Below are 19974 nucleotides of genomic sequence, written 5' to 3' on the forward strand. Positions count from 1 at the left end.
TCCGGGAAGGTGAGCCAGTCCAGACCCGGCGCGGAAGTTGGTGTGTCGTCCGCGCGCCCTCCGGTAGCGGCCCGCGGCCATGTCCTCGGGGGGCGCTGGGTCCGGCGGGCGGGAGGGGGCCCCGCGCGCGGCTGCGACGCTCTGTGGCCTGTACCACGAGGCCGGGCAGCGGCTGAGGCGCCTGCAGGACGAGCTGGCGGCGCGGGATGCCCTCATAGAGCGCCTCCGCGCCCGCCTGGCCGCGCTCGAGGGGGACGCGGCGCCCTCGCTCGTGGACGCGCTACTGGAGCAGGTGGCGCGCTTCCGGGAGCAGCTCCGGCAGCGGGAGGGCGGCGCCGCGGAGGCCGCGCTGCGCCAGGTGCGGCCTTGTGGGCGAGCCGCGCTTCCTCAGACCGCAGCGGGTGTGGGCGCGTGTGGGTTTCGAGGAGGGCGAGCCCGAGTCAGGGCTGCGGGCTTGCGTCCTGATGGGTTGTGACAGGTTTGAGAGCGTGCGCTCCAGGGTTGGGTGAGGGGAGTGGGTGGCGGCGGGCTCTGAGGAGTGTGTGCACGTGCACTGTTAACCTTAAAAACAAAACTGCCCGTTACTGTTCCGGAAAGGATAGGCTTCTTTGGAACAGCAGAGAACGGCCACCCAGGACCAGCACGTTAAGGCAAAACCCTTCGCTAGGGCACGGAACGCCGAGGACGCTGTCTTATGGGGGGCGGGGGCTGTTGTAAACAGAAAGCCCATTGGAGGAAACTGGGAGCTGGAAGTGTGGTGGCTTCTCATTGGCTGGGCTGCTGCCGGAGCCGGAGGAAACCTTCCTTCCTCCTGGGATCGTGAAGCAGTAGGGCCTCGCCAGGCCCCTCTTCCGGTGGGATCTGCAGTCGAGGAGGCGTGGTTCTCACTAAAGTTTCCTCTTATTGATTCTCACAGTTCGGGTCTGACAGGCGTGTGCCACGTTGCGTGTGAGGGTTGTGCGTGCTTGTTGGCTGGCCCGTGCTGGGTTCCGAGGGAGGAGCGTTCTGGTCAGTTCTGAGGTGTGTGTGCGTGAGTTGGCTTCCGGACGGTGTGCTCCCGTGTTGTGTGGGGAGATGTGTGTCGGTTGGTTCTGAGGGGCGCGTGCGCCTGTTGGGTCTGAGGGTGGTTCTGTAGGAGGGGTGTTTTTTTCCGGTTGGTTGTGAGGGTTGTCTATGTGTTGTGTTCTGAGGGGTGTGCTCCATGTGTGTCCATTTATATCTGAAGGTTGTGTTCGGTTTAAGGGTTGTGTGTGTGCAGCCGTGGTGGGCACGAGGGTTGTTTGTCTGTGTTGGTTCTGAGGTGTGTAAGCGCCATGTGGGTTTTGAGGAGGGCGCGTGCCTGTTTTGGTCTGAAGGTTGTGCGTTCGTGTTCACTCTGAGGGTTTGTGAGGGTGTCAGATTCTGGGGAGCGTATCCTGTGTTGGGTCAAAGGGTGTCTGCCTGTGTTGGGACCTGAGGGGTGTGCGCTCACGTTGAGGTTGCGGGGCCTTGTTGGTCTGAAGGTGTGTGTGTTCCGATGTCGGGTGTGCGGCCTGTGATGCTTGTACTGGGTTGTGCGGGGGGGCGGGGGGAGTGGGCCTGGATTTTGCCGGCGCGGTGTTTGTGTGTGTGTGTGTGTGTGTGTGTGTTAGGTTCTGAGTTGTGTGTGCTGTGCTGGGTATGGAGCGGCGTGTGCCCGTCTGAGTCTGAGGGTTGTGAGTCCATGTTGGTTTCCGAGGGGTGTCTGTGCTCCTGTGTGGGGCCTGAGGGGGGACCTGTGTTGGTTCTGGGGGGCTCGTGCCTATTTTGGGGTCTTGGGGGGGGGGCTCCTATATTGGGTCTTGAGGGTATGTGCCGAGCTGCGTCTGAGGGTTGGGTGTCTGTTGTTCTGAGTGGTGGGTCCGTGTTGGGTCTGAGGGTTGAGTTCCACTTGGTTATAAAGGGCTGGCTGTCCTCGTTGGTTCTGATAGCTGTGTCTCTCCGCGGTGGATCTGAGGGATATGGGTTTGTGTTGATTCTGAGAGGTATGAGTACGTGTTAGGTTCCGAGGGGGGTGCTCTCATCCTGGGTTCGAGGCATGTGTGCACGTGTTAGGTCTTGAGGGGTATGCTCCCAAGTTGGGTGAGAATGTTGGTGCCTGTGTTGGTCTGAGGTGTGTGCTCCCGTGTTGGTTGTGAGGGGTGTGCCTCTTTTGGGTTCTGTGGTGGGGCGTGCCTCCGTTAGGTCTAAGGGTTGCGTGTCCTTGGCTCTACAAGTGTGTGTCTGTGTTAATTTGAGAGGTGATGTGCCTGTTTTAGGTTCTTAGAGGTGTGCCTTGGGATTGGGTTCTGAGGGGTCTGCTCTTGTGCGCCTATTATGGGTTGTGAGGGGTGTATGTGCCCATGTTGGTTCTGGGGTATGTGTGCCTGCGTAAGTCCTAAGGCATTGTGTTTATGTTGGGTTCTGAGGGGCTTGTGCACCTGAGTCGCTTCGCAGTGGTGTGTGTGTCTATTTTAGGTTTGAGGTGTTTACATTTGTTTGTTTGTTTGTTTTTTTAACGTTTTTCATTTATTTTTGAGACCGAGAGAGACAGAGCATGAACGGGGGAGGGTTAGAGAGAGAGGGAGACACAGAATCGGAAGCAGGCTCCAGGCTCTGAGCCATCAGCCCAGAGCCCGATGCGGGGCTCGAACTCACGGACCGCGAGATCGTGACCTGAGCCGAAGTCGGACGCTCAACCGACTGAGCCACCCAGGCGCCCCGAGGTGTTTACATTTGTGTCAGTTCCGAGGTGTGTGTGTGTACACATGTTGGCTTCAGAGTGTTGTGCTCCCGTGTTTGTTGTGAGGAGTGTGTGTGCTCATCTGGATTAGAGGGTTGTGTGTCTGTGTTGGTTCTGAGGAGCGTGTATTGCTGTGTTGTGCCCATATTGGGTCCGCTGGTTGTATGTCCATGATGTTTCTGAGGGGTGTGTGCCCGTGTTGTGTTCTGAGGGTTGTGTGGCCATGTTGGTTTCTGAGAGGTGTTCTGTCTGTGTTGGGTTTGAGATGTGCATGTTCAGTGTTGGTTCTGAAGGGTGTGCTCCCATATTGGGTGAGGGTGTGTGTCCCTGTTGATTTTGAGGTGTGTTTTTGCTCCTGTGTTTGGTCTAAAGGGTGTGTGTCCCTGTTTTGGGTTCTGAGATGTTTGTCCATGTAGGGTTTGAGGTGTGTGTGAGCCCATGTAGGTTCTGGAGTATGTGTGCACTCATGTTGGGTTCTGAGGGATTTTTGTGCCAGGTCACATGTGTATTGAGGGGTGTGAGTAGGTGTTCATTTTGAAGGGGGTGTGTGTTCCCATTTTGAGTTGAAGGTATGTGCTTATGTGCTCTGTGTTAAGTTCTGAGTGGTGTGTGTGCCTGCGTTGGGTCTGAGGGTTGTGTGTCCATGTTGGTTCTGAGGGTGTTTTCTGTTTGTGTTGTGCTGAGGGGTGTGTGTTCTTGTTGGTTATGAAGTTTTGTGGGTGTATTAGATGTTGAGGAAGGGCTCCCATGCTGTCTGAGGAAAGTTTGTGTGCATGTGGTGGATTCTGGGAGGTATGTGTGCCCGTTTGGGTTCTGAAGTGTCTGTGTGCTCTTGTTAGGTGGAAGGGGTGGATGTGTGTCCATGTTGGCTGGGAGGGGGTGTGTGTCTGTGTTGGGCCTGAGGTTATCTGCCTATTTGGAGTTACAATGGGTGTGTGTTTGTGTTCATACCCCCTTGTTGGGTATGAGGGTTGTGTGAAACTGTACTGTGTTCTGACGGGTGTTTGCCTGTGTTGGGTCTGAGGGATGTGCACCCATGTTGTGTTCTGAGGGGTATGTTTGCCTGTGTTAAGCTTTAGGGTTGTGTGTGCATGTTGGTTTTAAGGGTGTGTGCCTGTGTTGAGTTTTGAGGGTTGTGCGTCCTATTGGTTCTGAGGGCTGTGTATCTTGTTGCTTTTAGGCATGTGTCCTTGTTGTGTTATGAGGAGTGTGTGCCCATGTTGAGTGTCATAGGTGTGTATCCATTTTGGATTCTGAGAGGTGTGTGTGTCCTTGTTGACTATGGATGTGTGTGCCCATATTGGGTCTAAGGTATCTGTGTGCCCCATGGAGAGTCGGTGTCTGCTCCCACGGTGGTTCTGTAGGGTCTGCGTGCCTGTAGGTGGGTTCTGAGGATGTGTGTACAGTTGGGTGTTTTGCCTGTTTTGGGTGTGAGGATTGTATGCTTGTGTTGGGTTCTAAAGGGCATGTGTGCTTATCTGAGGGTTGTGTGTTTTTGTTTATTCTGAGGGCTTTGTCCTTGTTGACATCTGAGGGTTGTGTTCCCTCATTGGGTTCTGAGTGGTGTGTGTCCCTTTTGGATCTGATGGGTATTTGCCTGTTTTGGTTCTGAGAGTGTGAGTGCCTCCATGTTGGGTCCTAGGGGCGTGAGACTCCATGTTGGGTTGATGAGTGTATACCTTTGTCGTGTCTGAGGTTTGTGTGTGCATGTGGGGGTGAGGGGAATGTGCCCATGTTGTGTCTGTGGGTGTGTGCACCTGTATTGGGTTCTGTGGGTTGTGTATGCCTGTGTTGGTGTGCGGGTTGTGTCTGAGTTCATTCTGAGGGGTGTGTGTTTGTGTTGGTTCTAAGGGTTGTCTGTGTGTGTTGAGTTCTGAGGGGTGTACTCCCATGGGCATGAGGTGTGTGTGGCTGAGCTGTTTCCTGAGGGGTATATGCATTAATGTGGGATTCTGAGGGGGTTGTGTACCCATGTCAGGTCTGAGGGGGTGTGTGCACCAGTATTGAGTTGTGAGAGGTGTGTGTGCGCATGTTGGTTCTGAAGAGTATGTGTGTTCTTATGTTGGGCCTACGTGTTGTGTGCAGCCGTCTTGGGTTCTGAGGGATGTGTGTGCCTGTGTTAGGTCTAAGGGTTGTGTGTTCACGTGTCTTTGTTGGGTCCGTGGGGTATGCGTGCATATGTTAGGCTAAAGGGTTATGTTTCTGTGTTAGTTCTGTGGGTGTGTGTGTGTCCGTGTTGGGTTTGAAGGGTGTGTGCCCATTTTGGGTTGTGAGCAGTGTGTGTTTGGGTTGGGTTCTGTGTGTCTCCTCCAGGAGTGGGTATGAGGGCTGTGTGTCGTGTTGGGTTCTGAGGGGTGTTGTGCCCATATTGAATATGAGGGTGTGTATTTGGGTTTGTTTGGAGAATTGTGTGCATGTGTTATGTTCTGAGGACTGTATTCCATATTGTGTTGAGAAGTGTGTGCCCATTTACATGTTAGGGTTGTGTTAGGTTTAAGGTTTGTGTGTCTGTGTTGGTTCTGAGGGGTGTGTGTTCCCATGTTGGGTTCTGAGGAGTGTGTGGCCTGTTTAGGTGAAAGAGTTGTATGTCCATATTGGTTCTGAGGGCTGTGTGTACCCATGTGTTTCATGTTCGTTCTGGGGGGTGTGAACATATCTTAAATTCTGAGGAGTGTGCGCCCATGTTGTGTTCTAAGGGGTGTGAGCCTAGGTTGGGCTTTGAGGAGTGTGTGTGACTATTTGGGTCTGAGGGTTGTGTATTCGTGTTAGTGATAAGGGATGTTCCTGTGTTGTGTCTGAGGGTTGTGTGATAGATTCTGAGGAATGTGCCCTATGTTGGGTCTGAGGGTTGTGTCCATGTTGGTTCAGCGGGCTGTGTGTGACCCTGTTGGTTCTGAGGAGTGCCTGCGCTCCCATGTTGGGTTCTGTGGAGTGCGGGGCCCGTGTTAGGCCTAAGCGTTTTATGTCTGTGTTGATTTTGAGGCTTGTGTGTCTGTGTGGGTCTGAGGATTGCTTTCCATTTGGTTGTGAAGAGGTCTTTCCTTGTTGGTTCTGATTGCTGTGTGTGCCCATGTTGGGTCTGAGGGTGTGTGTTCCTGTTGCTTCTGAGAGATGCCAGCATCTGTTAGGTTCTGAGGGGTGTTCTCATGCTGGGTGCTGAGGGGAGTGTGCCAGTGTTTGGTCTGAAGGATGTGTCTGTGGTGGATTTGAAGGCTTTGTGTGCTTACGTTATGGATCTGAGGGTGTGTGTGCCTGTGTTGCTTCTGAGGTGTGTCTCTTACTGTCTGTTTTGAGTTGTGTGTGCCTGTTTTAGCATCTGAGGTGTGAGCTCCCATGTTAGGTGTGACGGGTGTGTGTGCCCCTTTTGGGTTTCTGGGGCCGTGTGCATTCATTTTGTGTTCAAGGGGGTGTGTTCTGTTTTGGGAGAGGGGTGTGTGCTCCGTTTGGGTTCTGAAAGGTTTGCCTGTTTGGGCTCTAAGGATGTGTTCCTGTTTTGGGTTCTGAGACGGGGGTGTGTGTTGTGTTCTGAGGGGTCTGTACCTGTGTTAGGGCTGAGGGCTGTGTGTGCCAGTGTTGAATCTGATGAACGTGTTTGTTTTGGGTTCAGAGGAGTCTGCTCTCATGTTGAAAACCTGAGACGTGTGTGACCCTGTGGGTTATGGGGGGTTTGTGTGCGTGTTGGATTCTGCGGGACTTTGGGTTCTGATGTCTTTGTTAGGTTCTAAGGTGTGTGTGTGCCACTTTTAGGTTTGAGAAGTGTGCACCTATGTTGGGCTTCAGGGATATGTGTGTGTGCACATGGAAGGTTCTATATATGTGTATGTTTGCGTTTAATTGTGTGTGTAGACACTAGATTCTGGGTGTGTGTGTGTGTGTGTGTGTGTGTGTGTGTAGTACATGGGTATAGACTCCTGGTGTGTATGTGTTCACATTGGGTTCTGGGCCATGTGAACCCCTGTTACGTTCTGGGGTGACTTTTTGCCCCGGTTGTAAATGAATCTTTCAGTAGCAATAGCTCCCTGATGCTGGGACCCATGACAATGGCAGTGCCTGCTAGAGTGTCAAGTAATGCACTTAAGTCTTACTTTCCCTCCTCCTCCTCCTTGTCATTGATGTTATGTCTGTCGTTTTGAAATACCATAAGCACTCAGACCAGGAGCAAGAGTAACAGTATTTTTCTAGAACAGCTGTTTGGAAGTGCCTCCACACGTTTGGATGAACTCTAGTGTTCCATTTGGGCCATAGCTATCATCTGGGTTGTCCCAGGAAAGAAACTAGGTCTACAAAGGGATTACACTGCAAAAGACAATTTTCACTTCTTATCTTTGTCCTGCAGCCAGATTGTAGACTGAAAAAGAGACTTTCCCTCACCACCACCCCCCTTTTACTATAAAAGTAATTTTGAATATCTGAAAAATAGAGGAAAGGACAGAGAATAAACTAACAGCCACTGTAATCCCACAATGTGGGGGATAACCAGTGTTAATTTCTTGGCATGCCTCCTTCCTGTTTTTCCTTTACACACTGGGCGCGGTTGAGTTCCTGCTGTCTGTACATTTTACTTCATATCACATTGCCAGTATTTTCTCATCTGCTTTGTTTTAAATGCCTCTGGAAGCCAGATGTCTCCCTCACTCCAGCTCTCTCCCTCTTCTGGGGAGAGTGGTTCATAACTCATCAGGGCAGAAGAAAAATTTAGAAGTCACCTGGTCTGCACCGCTGATCTTAGTGTCATGGACACCAGGAGCCATAGATGAGTGCAGAGTGGGGACCCGAGCACATCATTTCTGCCACCCACTCGCACACACCTGCAAGTAGCAGTACTCTACCTGTAGTCTGGCGGCCACTGGTGTTCAGCCTACAGGTTCAGCACTGGCCTGCTGTGGCCCCACAGCCTCTAAGCAGGTCCCAGACAGAACCAGATCTAAAGTCCTACATCTGGGGGCGCCTGGGTGGCGCAGTCGGTTAAGCGTCCGACTTCGGCCAGGTCACGATCTCGTGGTCCGTGAGTTCGAGCCCCACGTCGGGCTCTGGGCTGATGGCTCAGAGCCTGGAGCCTGTTTCCGATTCTGTGTCTCCCTCTCTCTCTGCCCCTCCCCCATTCATGCTCTGTCTCTCTCTGTCCCAAAAATAAATAAACGTTGAAAAAAAAAAAATTTAAAGTCCTACATCTGTATGGTCCTTTACCCCAACATGTAGGTTTTGTTTTAGGATTTTTAACTATTTAAGGAGCATTTTAACAATCTGGTATCTTTTGTGATTACATGTTTGTTGCTTACTCCTGTATCTGTCTGGGTCTGTCACAGAACCTGTGGAGGAATAGAGAGACTTCCCACTGTGCAGAGTGAAAACAATGAGAAGACTTGATCAATAGGTTGGTCTCACCAGTGGCCATGTCAGTTAGGAGCAGGGAGCCTGGGTTGGGAGACCGGGAGTTCCCAGAGAGGATGCTGAGGCTGTATCCTCAGCTGTGTAGGGACTGCCAGGTGACTGAGCTGTAGCTAGCATGTGATAGGGCCAGACCATTCTTGGGAATTGTGGTTCTTTTTGCCGCCACAGTAAGACTCAAGAACGTATCTCATTTGTAACACAAGGCCTGTACGGGTAACTTTACAAGCTCCTCTAGTTAAGACTTTCTGGGATAATGGTGCTAATTCACTATGTGGCCCATAACTGCTCAACCCCATCTTATCACCACCCAGGGTACTAGGTGGACCCTGCCTAGTCCTGACATACCAGCTTTCTCTCCCTTCCACCTTTTCTTTCCCTGTTCTGCCATGCTTTCTATTGAGTGGAACGGCAAACATCCTTTACAATAAACTATATTAGGGGTGTGTGTGTGTGTGTGTGTGTGTGTTTTGTTTGTGTTTTGTTTGTTTTTAACCATCTGTCTATCTTCGTACCTTTAGCCATTAAGAAAAAATTTCCCATCTTCCTGCCCCCTAACCTCCAACCTTGGGAAGTATTCTACTCTCTGTCTTTATGATTTGATTAGGGACCTCATAGAAGTGGAATCATACAGTATTTGTCCTTTTGTGATGGGCTTATTTCACTTAGTATAATGTCCTGTAGGTTTATTCATGTTGTATCATGTGCCAGAATTTCCTTCTTTTTAAGGCCGAAAAATATTACATTGTATGTATATACCACATTTTGCTTATCCATTCATCTGTTGATAGACACTTTGGTTGCTTCCATATTTCAGCTATTATGAATAACACTGCCTCTATGAATACATGTGTACAAATCTATCTTTGAGACCCTGCTTTTGATTCTTTGGGGTATGTACCCAGAAGTGGAATTGCTGGATCATATGGTAATTCTGTGTAACTTTTTGAGGACCACAAAAAGTTTGGTCCTTTTTGAGACCAAAAAACTTTTTGAGAACCACCATACTGTTTTCCACAGTGCTGTACCACATTCTGTTTTCCACAGTGCACAGAGTTGCAATTTCTCTACATCCTCACCAATATTAATTATTTTCTTTCTTTCTTTTTTTAACAGTAGCCATTCTAATGGGTGTGTTGTGATTTAATACAAAATGATGACAGTTTTGATTTGCAATTTCCTAATGATTAGTGATGTTGAGCATCATTTCACATGCTTATTGGTCATTTGTATATCTTCTTTGAAGAAATGTCAAGTCGTTTGCCCAGTTTTGAATTGGTTACTTGGTTGTTGTGGAGTTTTAGGAATACTCTATTGGCATACCTCATTTTATTGAACTTCTCAGATACTGTTTTTTACAAATTGAAAGTTTGTGATGGGGTGCCTGGCTGGCTCAGTTGGTGGCGTGTGTGCCTCTTGATCTCAGGGTTGTGGGATCAGGCCCTGTGTTGGGTGTAGAGGTTTTTTTTTTTAATAAAATCTTTAAAAAAAATGTTTGTGACAACCCTGCACCAAGTAACTCTTTTGGCACATTTTTCCAACAGCATTTGCTCACTTCATGTCTATGTGTCATAGTTTGGTAATTCTCGCAATATTTCAAGTTTTTCATTATTATCATGTTTGTTATGGTGATATGTGATCAATGATCTTTGATATTACTATTGTAATTTTGGGGGGCATCAGGAACTATGCCCATATAAGACAGCAAACTTAATCAATACATGTGTGTGTTCTGATTGCACCACTGACTATCCATTCCCCCATCTATCTCCCTCTCTTCAGGCCTCCCCACTCCCTGAGATACAGCAGTACTGAAATTAGGCCAACTGACAACCAACCCCACAGTGGCCTCTGAGGGTTCAAGTGAAAGGAAAGGTCACGCATCTCTCACTTGAAATCAAAAGCTAGACATGATGAAGCTGAGTGAGGGAGGGATGTCTAAAGCCAAGATAGGCTGAAAGGTAGGCCTCTTGTACCAAACAGCCAAGTTGCAAATGCCAAGGAAAAGTTCCTCAAGGAAATGAGTGCTACTCCAGTGAGCACATGAATGATAAGAAAGGGAAATGGCCTAACTACCGGTAGGGAGAAAACGTCAGTGGTCTGGAAGGAAGATCAAAACAGCTGCAATACTCTCTTAAACCAAAGCCTCTTCCAGAGCAAGGCCCTGACTCTCTTCAATTCCGTGAGGGCTGGAGGAGGAGAGGAAGCTGCAGAAGAAAAATCGGAAGCTTGCAGAGGTTGGTTCATGAGATTTAAGAAAGACGCCGTCTCCATGACACAAAAGTGCCAAGTGAGGCAGCAAGTGCTGATGGAGAAGCTGCAGCAAGTTCTCCAGAAGGTCTAGCTAGGATAATTCATGAAGGAGGCCACACTAAACAATGGATTCTCAGTGTAGACGAAAACAGCCTCATTTGGGGAGAAGACTGGGACTGTCATCGCTAGAGAGGAGAAGTCAGTGCCTGACTTCAAAGTTTCAAGGGACAAGCAGATTCTCTTGTTAGGGGCTAATGTAGCTGGTGACTTGAAGTTGGAGCCAGTGCTCATTTACCGTTGGGAAAATCCTAGGGCCCTGAAGAACTGTGCTGAATCTACTCTGCCTGCGCTCTACAGATGGAACAACAAAGCCTGGATGACAGCATATCTGTTTACAACATGGTTTACCAAATATCTGAAGCCGACTGTTCAGACCTACAGTTCAGAAAAAAAGATTCCTCTCAAAATAATACTGCTCATTGACATTGTACCCAGTCACCCAAGAGCTCTGATGATGTAAAGCAAGATTAATGTTTTCATGCCTGCTAACAGACCATCCATTCTGCAGCCCATGGTGCAAGGAATAATTTTGACTTTGAAGTCTTATTTAAGAAATAAATTTCATAAGGTTGTAGATGTCATAAATAGTGATTCCTCTGATGGATCTGGGCAAATTGAAAACCTGGAAATGACTCACCATTCTAGATGCCATTAAGAATATTCATGGTTCATGGAAGAGGTCATGATATCAATATTAACAGGAGTTTTGAAAAAGTGGGTTCCAGCCCTCATGGAAGACTTTGAGGGGTTCAAGACTCAATGGGCGAAGTCATTGCAGATGTGGTGGAAATGGCAAGAGAACTAAAATCAAGAGTGGAACCTCAAGATGGGACTGAATTGTTGAGATCTCATGATAAAACTTGAATAGAGGAGGAGGTGCTTCTTTGGGGGAGCACAGAAAGTGGTTTCTTGAGATGGAATCTACTGGTGAAGATGCTATGAAGATTGTTGAAATGACAACAAGGATTTAGAATGTTGCATAAACTTAGACAAAGAGTGGCAGTGTTTGAGAGGACTGACTCCAATTTTGAAAGTTCTGTGGGTAGAATGCTATCAAACACCATCACATGCTACAGAGAAATTCTTTTGTTTCCTGTGCTCTGGTGTCATATCTAAGAAAACATTGCCAAATTCAATATTGTGAAGTTTTGGCCTATGTTTCTTACAAGAGTTTTATAGTTTTAGGTCTTAAGTCTGATCCATTTTGGATTAGTTTTTGTATATGGTGTGAGGTAGGGGTCCAATTTTATGCTGCATGTGGATGTCCTGTTTTCCCAGTGCCATTTGTTGAAAAAAGTTATCCTTTCCCAGTCTTAGCACCCTTGTCAACAACCATTTGACCATATATGCAAGGGTTTATTTCTGGGCTCCCTATTCTGTTTCCTTTGTGTAAATGTCTGTTTTTATGCCAGTACCACACTGTCTTGGTTACTGTAGCTTTGTAGTCAGTTTTGAATTCGGATAGTATGAGTCCTGCTTTGTTCCTTTTTTCTTCTTCTAAGATTGTGTTGAGTATTTGGAGTCCCTTGAGATTCTATATGAATTTTAGGATGAATTTTTCTATTTCTCCAAAAACAAAAATTATCTGGATTTTGATAGCAATTGCATTGAATCTATAGATCACTTTGGGTAATGTTAACCTTAAGAATAAAACTCAGTTATTTACTAGCAAAACCATATTCGGGTTAGTAGAGAATTGCAATTCATGCAAGGTACAGCAAAACCATAAGCAAGTCCAGAGAACAAAGGAGAAGAATGCTCTTTTATAGAGGAAAGGGGGAGCTGGGAGGGCTGTCATAAACAAACAGTCCATTGGAGTAAACGGAGTTTGAGGTGTAGTGACTTCTCATTGGTTGAGTTGTGACAGTCTTTCATGGGCTGAGCTGTTGCTGGTGGAGGAGAGAACCTTTTTTCCTTCTGCTGGGATAGTGAAATACAGTTGACACTTGAACAGTATGGGGGTTATGGGTGCCGTCCTCCTCTGCAGTTGAAAATCCAAGTATAACTCCTGACTCCCCAGAAAGCCTAACTACTGATAGCCTACTGTTGACTGAAAGCCTTACCAATGACATAAACAGTTGATTAACACTTACTTTGTGTTGTAAGTATTATATGCTGTACGCTTTTTCTTTAAATCTTTAAGGAGGCTCCATACCTAACATGGGGCTTGGATTTACAACCCCAAGATTGAGAGCTGCATGCTTTCCTGACTGAGTCAGCCGGGTGTCCTTACATGCTGTATTCTTCAAGTAAACTAGCAAAAAGAAAATGTTAAGAAAATTAAGAACATTCCTGTCCAGATGCAAGATACATCTTTTCCTGTTGGTTCTGCAGTTGACAAGTGGCAGGGGATGAGGGCCCTGATTCCATTTTAGTGAAGTTTCCCTTAATACTTTTCACATTAGTATTGACATTTTAACACTATTAAGTCTTCCAGTCTGTGAACATGGGGTGTGTTTCCATTTATTTCTGTCCTAATTTCTTTTCTTTAAAAAAATTTTTTTGTTATGTTTATTTTGGAGAGAGAGACAGAGTGTGAGTGGGGAGGGGTAGAGAGTGAGGGAGACACAGAATCTGAAGCAGGCTCCAGGCACTGAGCTGTCAGCACAGAGCCTGATGTGGGGCTCGAACTCATGAACTGTGGGATCATGACCTGAGCCGACGTTGGCCACTTAACGGATAGAGCCACTCAGGCGCCCCTGTCCCAATTTCAGTAATGTTTTGTAGTTTTCACTGTACAAGTCTTCCATCTCCTTGAGTAAATGACTTCCTAAGTCTTTTATTCTTTTTGATGTTGTTGTAAATGGGATTGCTTTTGTAATTTCTCTTTCAGATTCTTCATTGTTAGTGTGTAGAAATACTCCTGTTTTTTATTTGTTGACTTTGTCTCCTGGTATTTGCTGAATTCATTTAGTCTAAGTTATTTTGCATGTGTGTGTAATAGTTTTCTACATATAAGATTATATCATATGCAAACATCATTTTACTTCCTATTTGGATGCCTTTTCTTTTTCTTTTTTTCCTACTTGTTCTGGCTAGAATGTCTAGTACTATTTTGCATAGTATTGGTAAAAGTGGGCACTATTGACTTGTTCCTGATCTTAGAGGAAAAGCTTTCAGTTTCACTATTGAGTATGATACTTGCTGTGGGTGTTTCAAATATGGCTTTTATTGCGTGGAGGTAGTTTTTGCCTCAGTTGATATGAGTATGTGTCTCCCCCCTTCACTCTGTTAGTGTAGTCTATTACATTGATCAATTTTGTTTTCCTTATTTTTTTTATGAAATATGTTTGTGAACTTAAGCACAGCAGTATAATTGTGTAACAAATCCAGTGAAAAACTGTCTGATTGGAAAGGTTTAATAATAACATTTTGTTCACTCTAAGGGATTGATGTTGACTCATAGATAGAAAACAAACATCAAACACGTACATTGTGCTTCTTGCCACCTAAAAGGCTTAATTCTCAGGTCATTATTATTAGATATTTATCAACAATTGTCTAATTATCTTGAGGTATAGTATAACTGAGAATAAATGATAGGTATGTCAAGAACACGATCAATTTGTAACATGTAGAAAATAGAACTAAAGTGCAAACAGAAATAATTCAGAGCCTATCAATACATAACTAAAATGCTTAATAATTGCCCAGTTCGTCCACATTGGCCTCCGATCCTTCTACACTGCTGTCCAGAAGATAGATATGCTGCACCTCTTATTTCAAAAAGCCATGGGTAACCTTAGTGATGAGCATCACCTTTTCACTGTCTTTAAGAAAATGATGAAGCTTGCTAAAGTTGCCTTGTAGGGAGTTCACAAGGGACTTGTAGAAGTACTCTGGGCTATAATTCTTTCTTATTATTGGGCACCAATGAGAAGCAAGTGTTAAACACTGAAAAACAGTACATTTTAAATCTTGTTCTGCTGCTTCCTAGCTATGTTAGTTTGGGCAAGTCACTTAATGTTCTGGTTTTCTCATCAGTAGAACTAAAATAACAATGCCTAGCTCATAGGACAATTTATGTATTTATTCATTAGTCATTAGACAGTTGTTGAATGCCTACTGTATGCCAGATGTTTTGACTGGCCCTGGGAATGCAGAAAGGATCAAGAAAGGCAGATTCCTATTGTTATGAAACATATACTAGTTGAGAAAACAGATACCATAGTAATAATAGCCTTTGTGGAAAATACACAAAATGGATGTATAGTACATTGTTTTATGTTATGAGGAGCACATGATCTAACATATATAAAGAGCATAGCATAATCTGCACACAGGTGGTACTCAGAAGATGTGAATGTCATCTACCATTGCCAGTTAGGTGTTTATTGAGCATCTTCTGCATAGGAGTGGAATGTGTATGAGCAGGCACTATGGGTTATGTTTTTCCATTTTTCCCAGTATTGATTATATTTACATTCATTTTACAAGCATGCGTATGTGTCAGGATTGTACAAGGCTCTGGATCAGTGTTAATCCAGTATAATTAGAGTGAAGAGTGTAGAGAATAATACAGGAAGTGGCTGTAAAGTTAAATTGGAGCAGACTGAGACTGCCTTTACTACCTTATAAAGGTGTTAATTGCATTCTTTTACACGCTAGGCTAGGGAAATGCAAAGATGGTTGAGGTTGAAGCTTGCACTTCAAATTGTGGAATCACATAAATGTGATTCACATTATGTGCACATAAATGATCACTTTTTTTTCTTCCTTACTAATTTGGATGCTTTTTCTCTATTTTTCTTGCCTGATTGTTACTGCTAGGACTTCCAGTACTGTGTTGAATAAAAGTAGTGAGAGTGGGCATCTTTGTTTTGTTCCTGATCTCAGAGGAAAAACTCTGTTTTTCACCCATTGATATGATGTTAGCTGTGGGTTTTTCTTTTTTTTTTTTTTTTTAATTTTTTTTTTCAACGTTTTTTATTTATTTTTGGGACAGAGAGAGACAGAGCATGAACGGGGGAGGGGCAGAGAGAGAGGGAGACACAGAATCGGAAACAGGCTCCAGGCTCTGAGCCATCAGCCCAGAGCCCGATGCGGGGCTCGAACTCACGGACTGCGAGATCGTGACCTGGCTGAAGTCGGACGCTTAACCGACCGCGCCACCCAGGCGCTCTTAGCTGTGGGTTTTTCATATATGGTCTTTACTATGTTGAGGTGTGTTCTCTTTATACCTACTTTGTTGAGTTTTTAATGAATGGATGTTGTATTTTGTCAAATGCTTTTTTGGCATCTATCGATATGATCTTATGTTTTTTATCCTTTCTTTTGTTAATGTGATGTATCATGTTGATTGATTTGAGAATTTTTTTTTTTTTAACGTTTTTATTTATTTTTGGGACAGAGAGAGACAGAGCATGAACGAAGGAGGGGCAGAGAGAGAGGGAGACACAGAATCGGAAACAGGCTCCAGGCTCTGAGCCATCAGCCCAGAGCCTGACGCGGGGCTCGAACTCCCGGACCGCGAGATCGTGACCTGGCTGAAGTCGGACGCTTAACCGACTGCGCCACCCAGGCGCCCCTGATTTGAGAATATTGAACCACCCTTGGATCCCTGCAGTAAATCCCATTTGATGATGGTGAAAGATTTTTTTAATGTATTGTTGCATTCAGTTTGGTAATATTTTGTTAAGTTTTGCATCTATGTTCATCAGAGATACTGGCCTGTAGTTTAAAAAAAAATTTTTTTTAATGTTTATTTATTGTTGAGACAGAGAGAGAGACAGAGCATGAACAGGGGAGGGTCAGAGAGAGGGAGACACAGAATCCGAAGCAGGCTTCAGGCTCTGAGCTATCAGCACAGAGCCTGACGTGGGGCTTGAACCCACGGACCGTGAGATCATGACCTGAGCCAAGGTCGGATGCTCAACCCACTGAGCCACCCAGGCGCCCCCTGGCCTCTAGTTTTATTTTGTAGTGTCTTTATCTGGTTTTGGTATCTGGGTAATGCTGGACTCATAGAATGAATTTGGAAGCTGTCCTTCCTCTTCTATTTTTTGGAATAGTTTGAGAAGGATAGGTACTAACTCTTCTTTAAATGTTTGGTAGAATTCACCTATGAAGCCATCTGATCCTGGACTTTAGTTTGTTGGGCGTTTTTTGATTACTGATTCAATTTCATTGCTAGTAATTGGCCTGTTCAAATTTTGTATTTCTTCTTGATTTAGCTTTGGCATGTTTTATATTCTTAGGAATATATCCATTCCTTCAAGTTTGTCCAATTTGTTGGCATATAATTTTTCAGAATACTTAATCCTTTGTATTTCTGTGGTGTCAGTTATTTCTCCCCTATCGTTTCTGATTTTATTTAAATTCTCTCTTTTCCTCTCTTTTTGAGGAGTCTGGCTAAAGATTTATCAATTTTGTTGATCTTTTCAAAGAACCAGCTTCTGGTTTCATTGATCTGTTTTATTGGTTTTAGTCTCTATTTCATTTATTTCTGCTCTAATCTTTATTATTTCTGGAAAGTTGAGATTTTTTTCCCCCCTGAACTTCAGGGTTCTTTCCCTGTGTTGTCCCCTGAGAGGCTTTTATTGATGGGGACAACCTGCCATCAGACCAGATATCTGCTCCCAGTCTGTTAGGGTTGCAGTGTCCCTGAACCACAGGGCTCTCTTTTTGTGCTGCCCTGCATGAAGTTTTGTTTGTGGGTAGGGCCAGCAGTCAGATCAGATGTCTGCCCCAGCCTACTGTTCAGGGGCTGCAGTTGACCTGGTCAACTGTGGTTATCTTCCCTTCTCCCAGGGCAGGAGTCACTTTGGAGTAGTGTTGGCCACTGTCAGGGCTGCTTGCTCAATGAGACATCAGATGCCTTGGAAGGACTCTTGCTGAGCGAGGCAGTTAAGATGGGGTGGATCCACAGGAGAATGTGGGGGCAAGAGCATGGCCGTAGTGTTAGCAAGCTAGGTAGCAAGTGTTCATCTTGGCTCCCACAGGTGTCTGGGTATCTAGGTTGGCAGGGAGGGGAAGAGAAATGGTGGCCACTAGCTCTTTTCTTCTTGGACAAGTCTAATGTTCCCTGCTCGCCCTTCCAGTGCGTGCTCAGATTAGTAAATAAATCCTTCCCATATACCCCAGGCACTTTTCAAACCGCTGCTTCTAGGTGGAATTGTTTGTTACGCTGTCTCTCTAAGGGCAGGGACTCAGTGTTCTTAGTGATAATCCCCACTGATTGCCCCTTCTGTTTGTGGTTAGTCCTGCAGGTTAGTTTGGTTACCAAATGGGTTCTGCCCTTCTGTCATTTTTTTCTGGACAATTAACTGTGGAGAGTTTGGTTTGTTTCCTGTGTTAATTACCCTGATGTATAAATAATCACTTCCTGAAGCAAGTTATGAAATGGATGGAGGAATGTGTAGTGGGAAAATACTGAACTCAGAGTTAAGTATAGAGGTAAGCCAACTTAAGTTTCCAATACAATGACTAATACCAATACACTGGTGTTACAGCGTCAACTGCTTTTTTTTCCCCTTCAGATATAATTGACATATAACATTATGTTAGTTTCATGTGTACAGCATAATGACTTGATATTTGTATATACTGAGAAGTGATCACTACAATAAAACTAGTTAACATCCATTCACCAGTATTTGTATGTTTAACCATCTTTACATTCCAGTAAAAATATTCCACTTGTGGTGTATAATGCTTTTAGTTTGCTGCCTACTTCAGTTTGCTAGTGTTTTGTTGAGGATTTTTGCATTTGTTCATTGTTCACAAGGGATATTGGTCTCTAGTGTTCCTGTAGTGTCTCTGTCTGGCTTTGGTATCTGGATAATGCTGGCCTCATAGGACGAATTGGGAAGTATTCCCTCATTTTTTTGAAAAAACTTAAGAAGAATTGGTATTCTTTAAATGTTTGGTGGAATTCACCTGTGAAGCTATCAGTTCCAGGGCTTTTCTTTGTTGGGAGGTTTTTGTTTTTTTTTAAATGTTTATTTATTTTTGAGAGGAAGAGAGGGAGAGAACAAGTTGGGGAGGGGCAGAGAGAGAGGGAGACAGAGGATCCAAAGCAGTCTCCAAGCTGACAGCAAAGAGCCCAATGCAGGGCTTGAACTCACCAACCATGAGAGCATGACCTGAGCCAAAGTCTCGACCCTTAACCAACGGAGCCACCCAGTTGCCTCGGGAGATTTTTTATTATTGATTCAATCTCCTTACTACTTAGAAGTCTATTCAGTTTTTCTATTTCTCCATGATTTAGCCTTGGTAAGTTTTGTGTTTCTAGGAATTTGTTCCTTTCATCTAGGTTATCCAGTTTGTCAGTGACAGTTGTTTATACTACTCTGTTACAATGGTAACGTCTCCACTTTTCATTTCTGATTTTGTTAATTTGTCTTCTTTTTTCCTTAGTCTGCCTAGCAAAAGGTTTGTCAATTTTGTTGACTTTAAAAAAAAAAATCAAGTACTGGCTTTATTGATTTTTCTCTGTTCTTTTCTGTTCTCTATTTCATTTTTATCTATTCTGTCTTTATGGTTTTTGTCCTTCTGCTAGCTTTGGGTGTAGTTTGTCCTTGTTTTTCTAGTTTCTTAAGTTATAAAATTAAAGGTTGTTGACAGGAAATCTTTCTTGTTTGTAAAGGCAAATGTTTATAGCTTGTTTATAAGTTTATAGCTTGTTAAGATTTTCCCTTTAACACTGCTTTCGCTGGATCCCATAAGTTTTGGTGTATTTTGTTTTCATTTTAATTTTCTCTTAAGTATTTTCTAATTTTCTTGTGATTTCTTCTTTGATTAATTGGTTTAAGAATGTGTTGCTTAATTTCCACAATTTGGTGTATTTTCCAGATTTACTTCTGTTGTTGACTTCTAATTTCATCCTTTAATGGTTGGAGAAGACACTTTATATGATATCTGTATTTTAAAATCTACTGAGACTTGGGGTGCCTCGGTGGCTCAGTCTGTTAAGTGTCTGACTCTTGATTTTGGCTCAGGTCATGATCTCACACTTTGTGGGTTCGAGCCCTGCATCAGGCTCCATGTGACGGTATGAGCCTGCTTAGGATTCTCTGTCTTCCTTGCTCTCTGCCCCTGCCCCGCTCACACTCTCTGTCTGTCTGTCACATGCTCTCTCTCTCCCCTGAAATAAATAAACTTAAAAAAATCTACTGAGACTTAATATGTGGTCTAACATATCCTGGAAAATGTCAAAAATCAGTTGTATGCAGTTGTTGCTGGGTGGGCGTTTACACCTCTGTTACTGTGGTTTAAGGCCTTTTTCTTACTTATCTTTAGTCTGGTTGTTTAACCACTACTGAGAGTCAAATATTGACATCTCTATTATTATAGAACTATTTCTGTCTTCAGTTCTGTCAGTTTTTGCTTCATATAGCCTGTTGTTAGATGCACAAATGCTTGTAATTGTTCTATCTTCTTGCTATATTAAACCTTTTGTTAATGTATAATGTTTTTCCTTGTCTTTTGTAACCTTTTTTGAATTAAAGTATTTTGTCTGATGGGCTCCTGGGTGGCTCCGTTGGTTAAGTGCTGACTTCAGCTCAGGTCATTATCTCACAGTTCATGAGTTC

At 44.7% G+C, this 19974-nt stretch overlaps 1 protein-coding gene across 2 annotated transcripts in view; it reads left to right on the forward strand.

Annotated features, from left to right (window-relative positions):
* The window catches only part of TNIP2 (TNFAIP3 interacting protein 2), a 35100-nt gene continuing 15126 nt past the window's right edge, over nucleotides 1-19974 (forward strand). Inside the window, exon 1 of one of the 2 annotated variants that reach the window (XM_086705609.1) lies at nucleotides 1-358. In XM_086705609.1, coding sequence (XP_086561735.1) covers nucleotides 80-358 — 279 coding nt within the window. In that variant the 5' untranslated portion in view covers nucleotides 1-79. The remainder of the gene's footprint in view (nucleotides 359-19974) is intronic. The other variant, XM_086705608.1, reaches the window with a different exon arrangement.

Source organism: Puma concolor, chromosome B1 (genome assembly GCF_028749965.1).
Source record: "Puma concolor isolate L17-30 chromosome B1, mPumCon1.1.hap2, whole genome shotgun sequence".
Taxonomy (NCBI): Eukaryota; Metazoa; Chordata; class Mammalia; order Carnivora; family Felidae; genus Puma; species Puma concolor.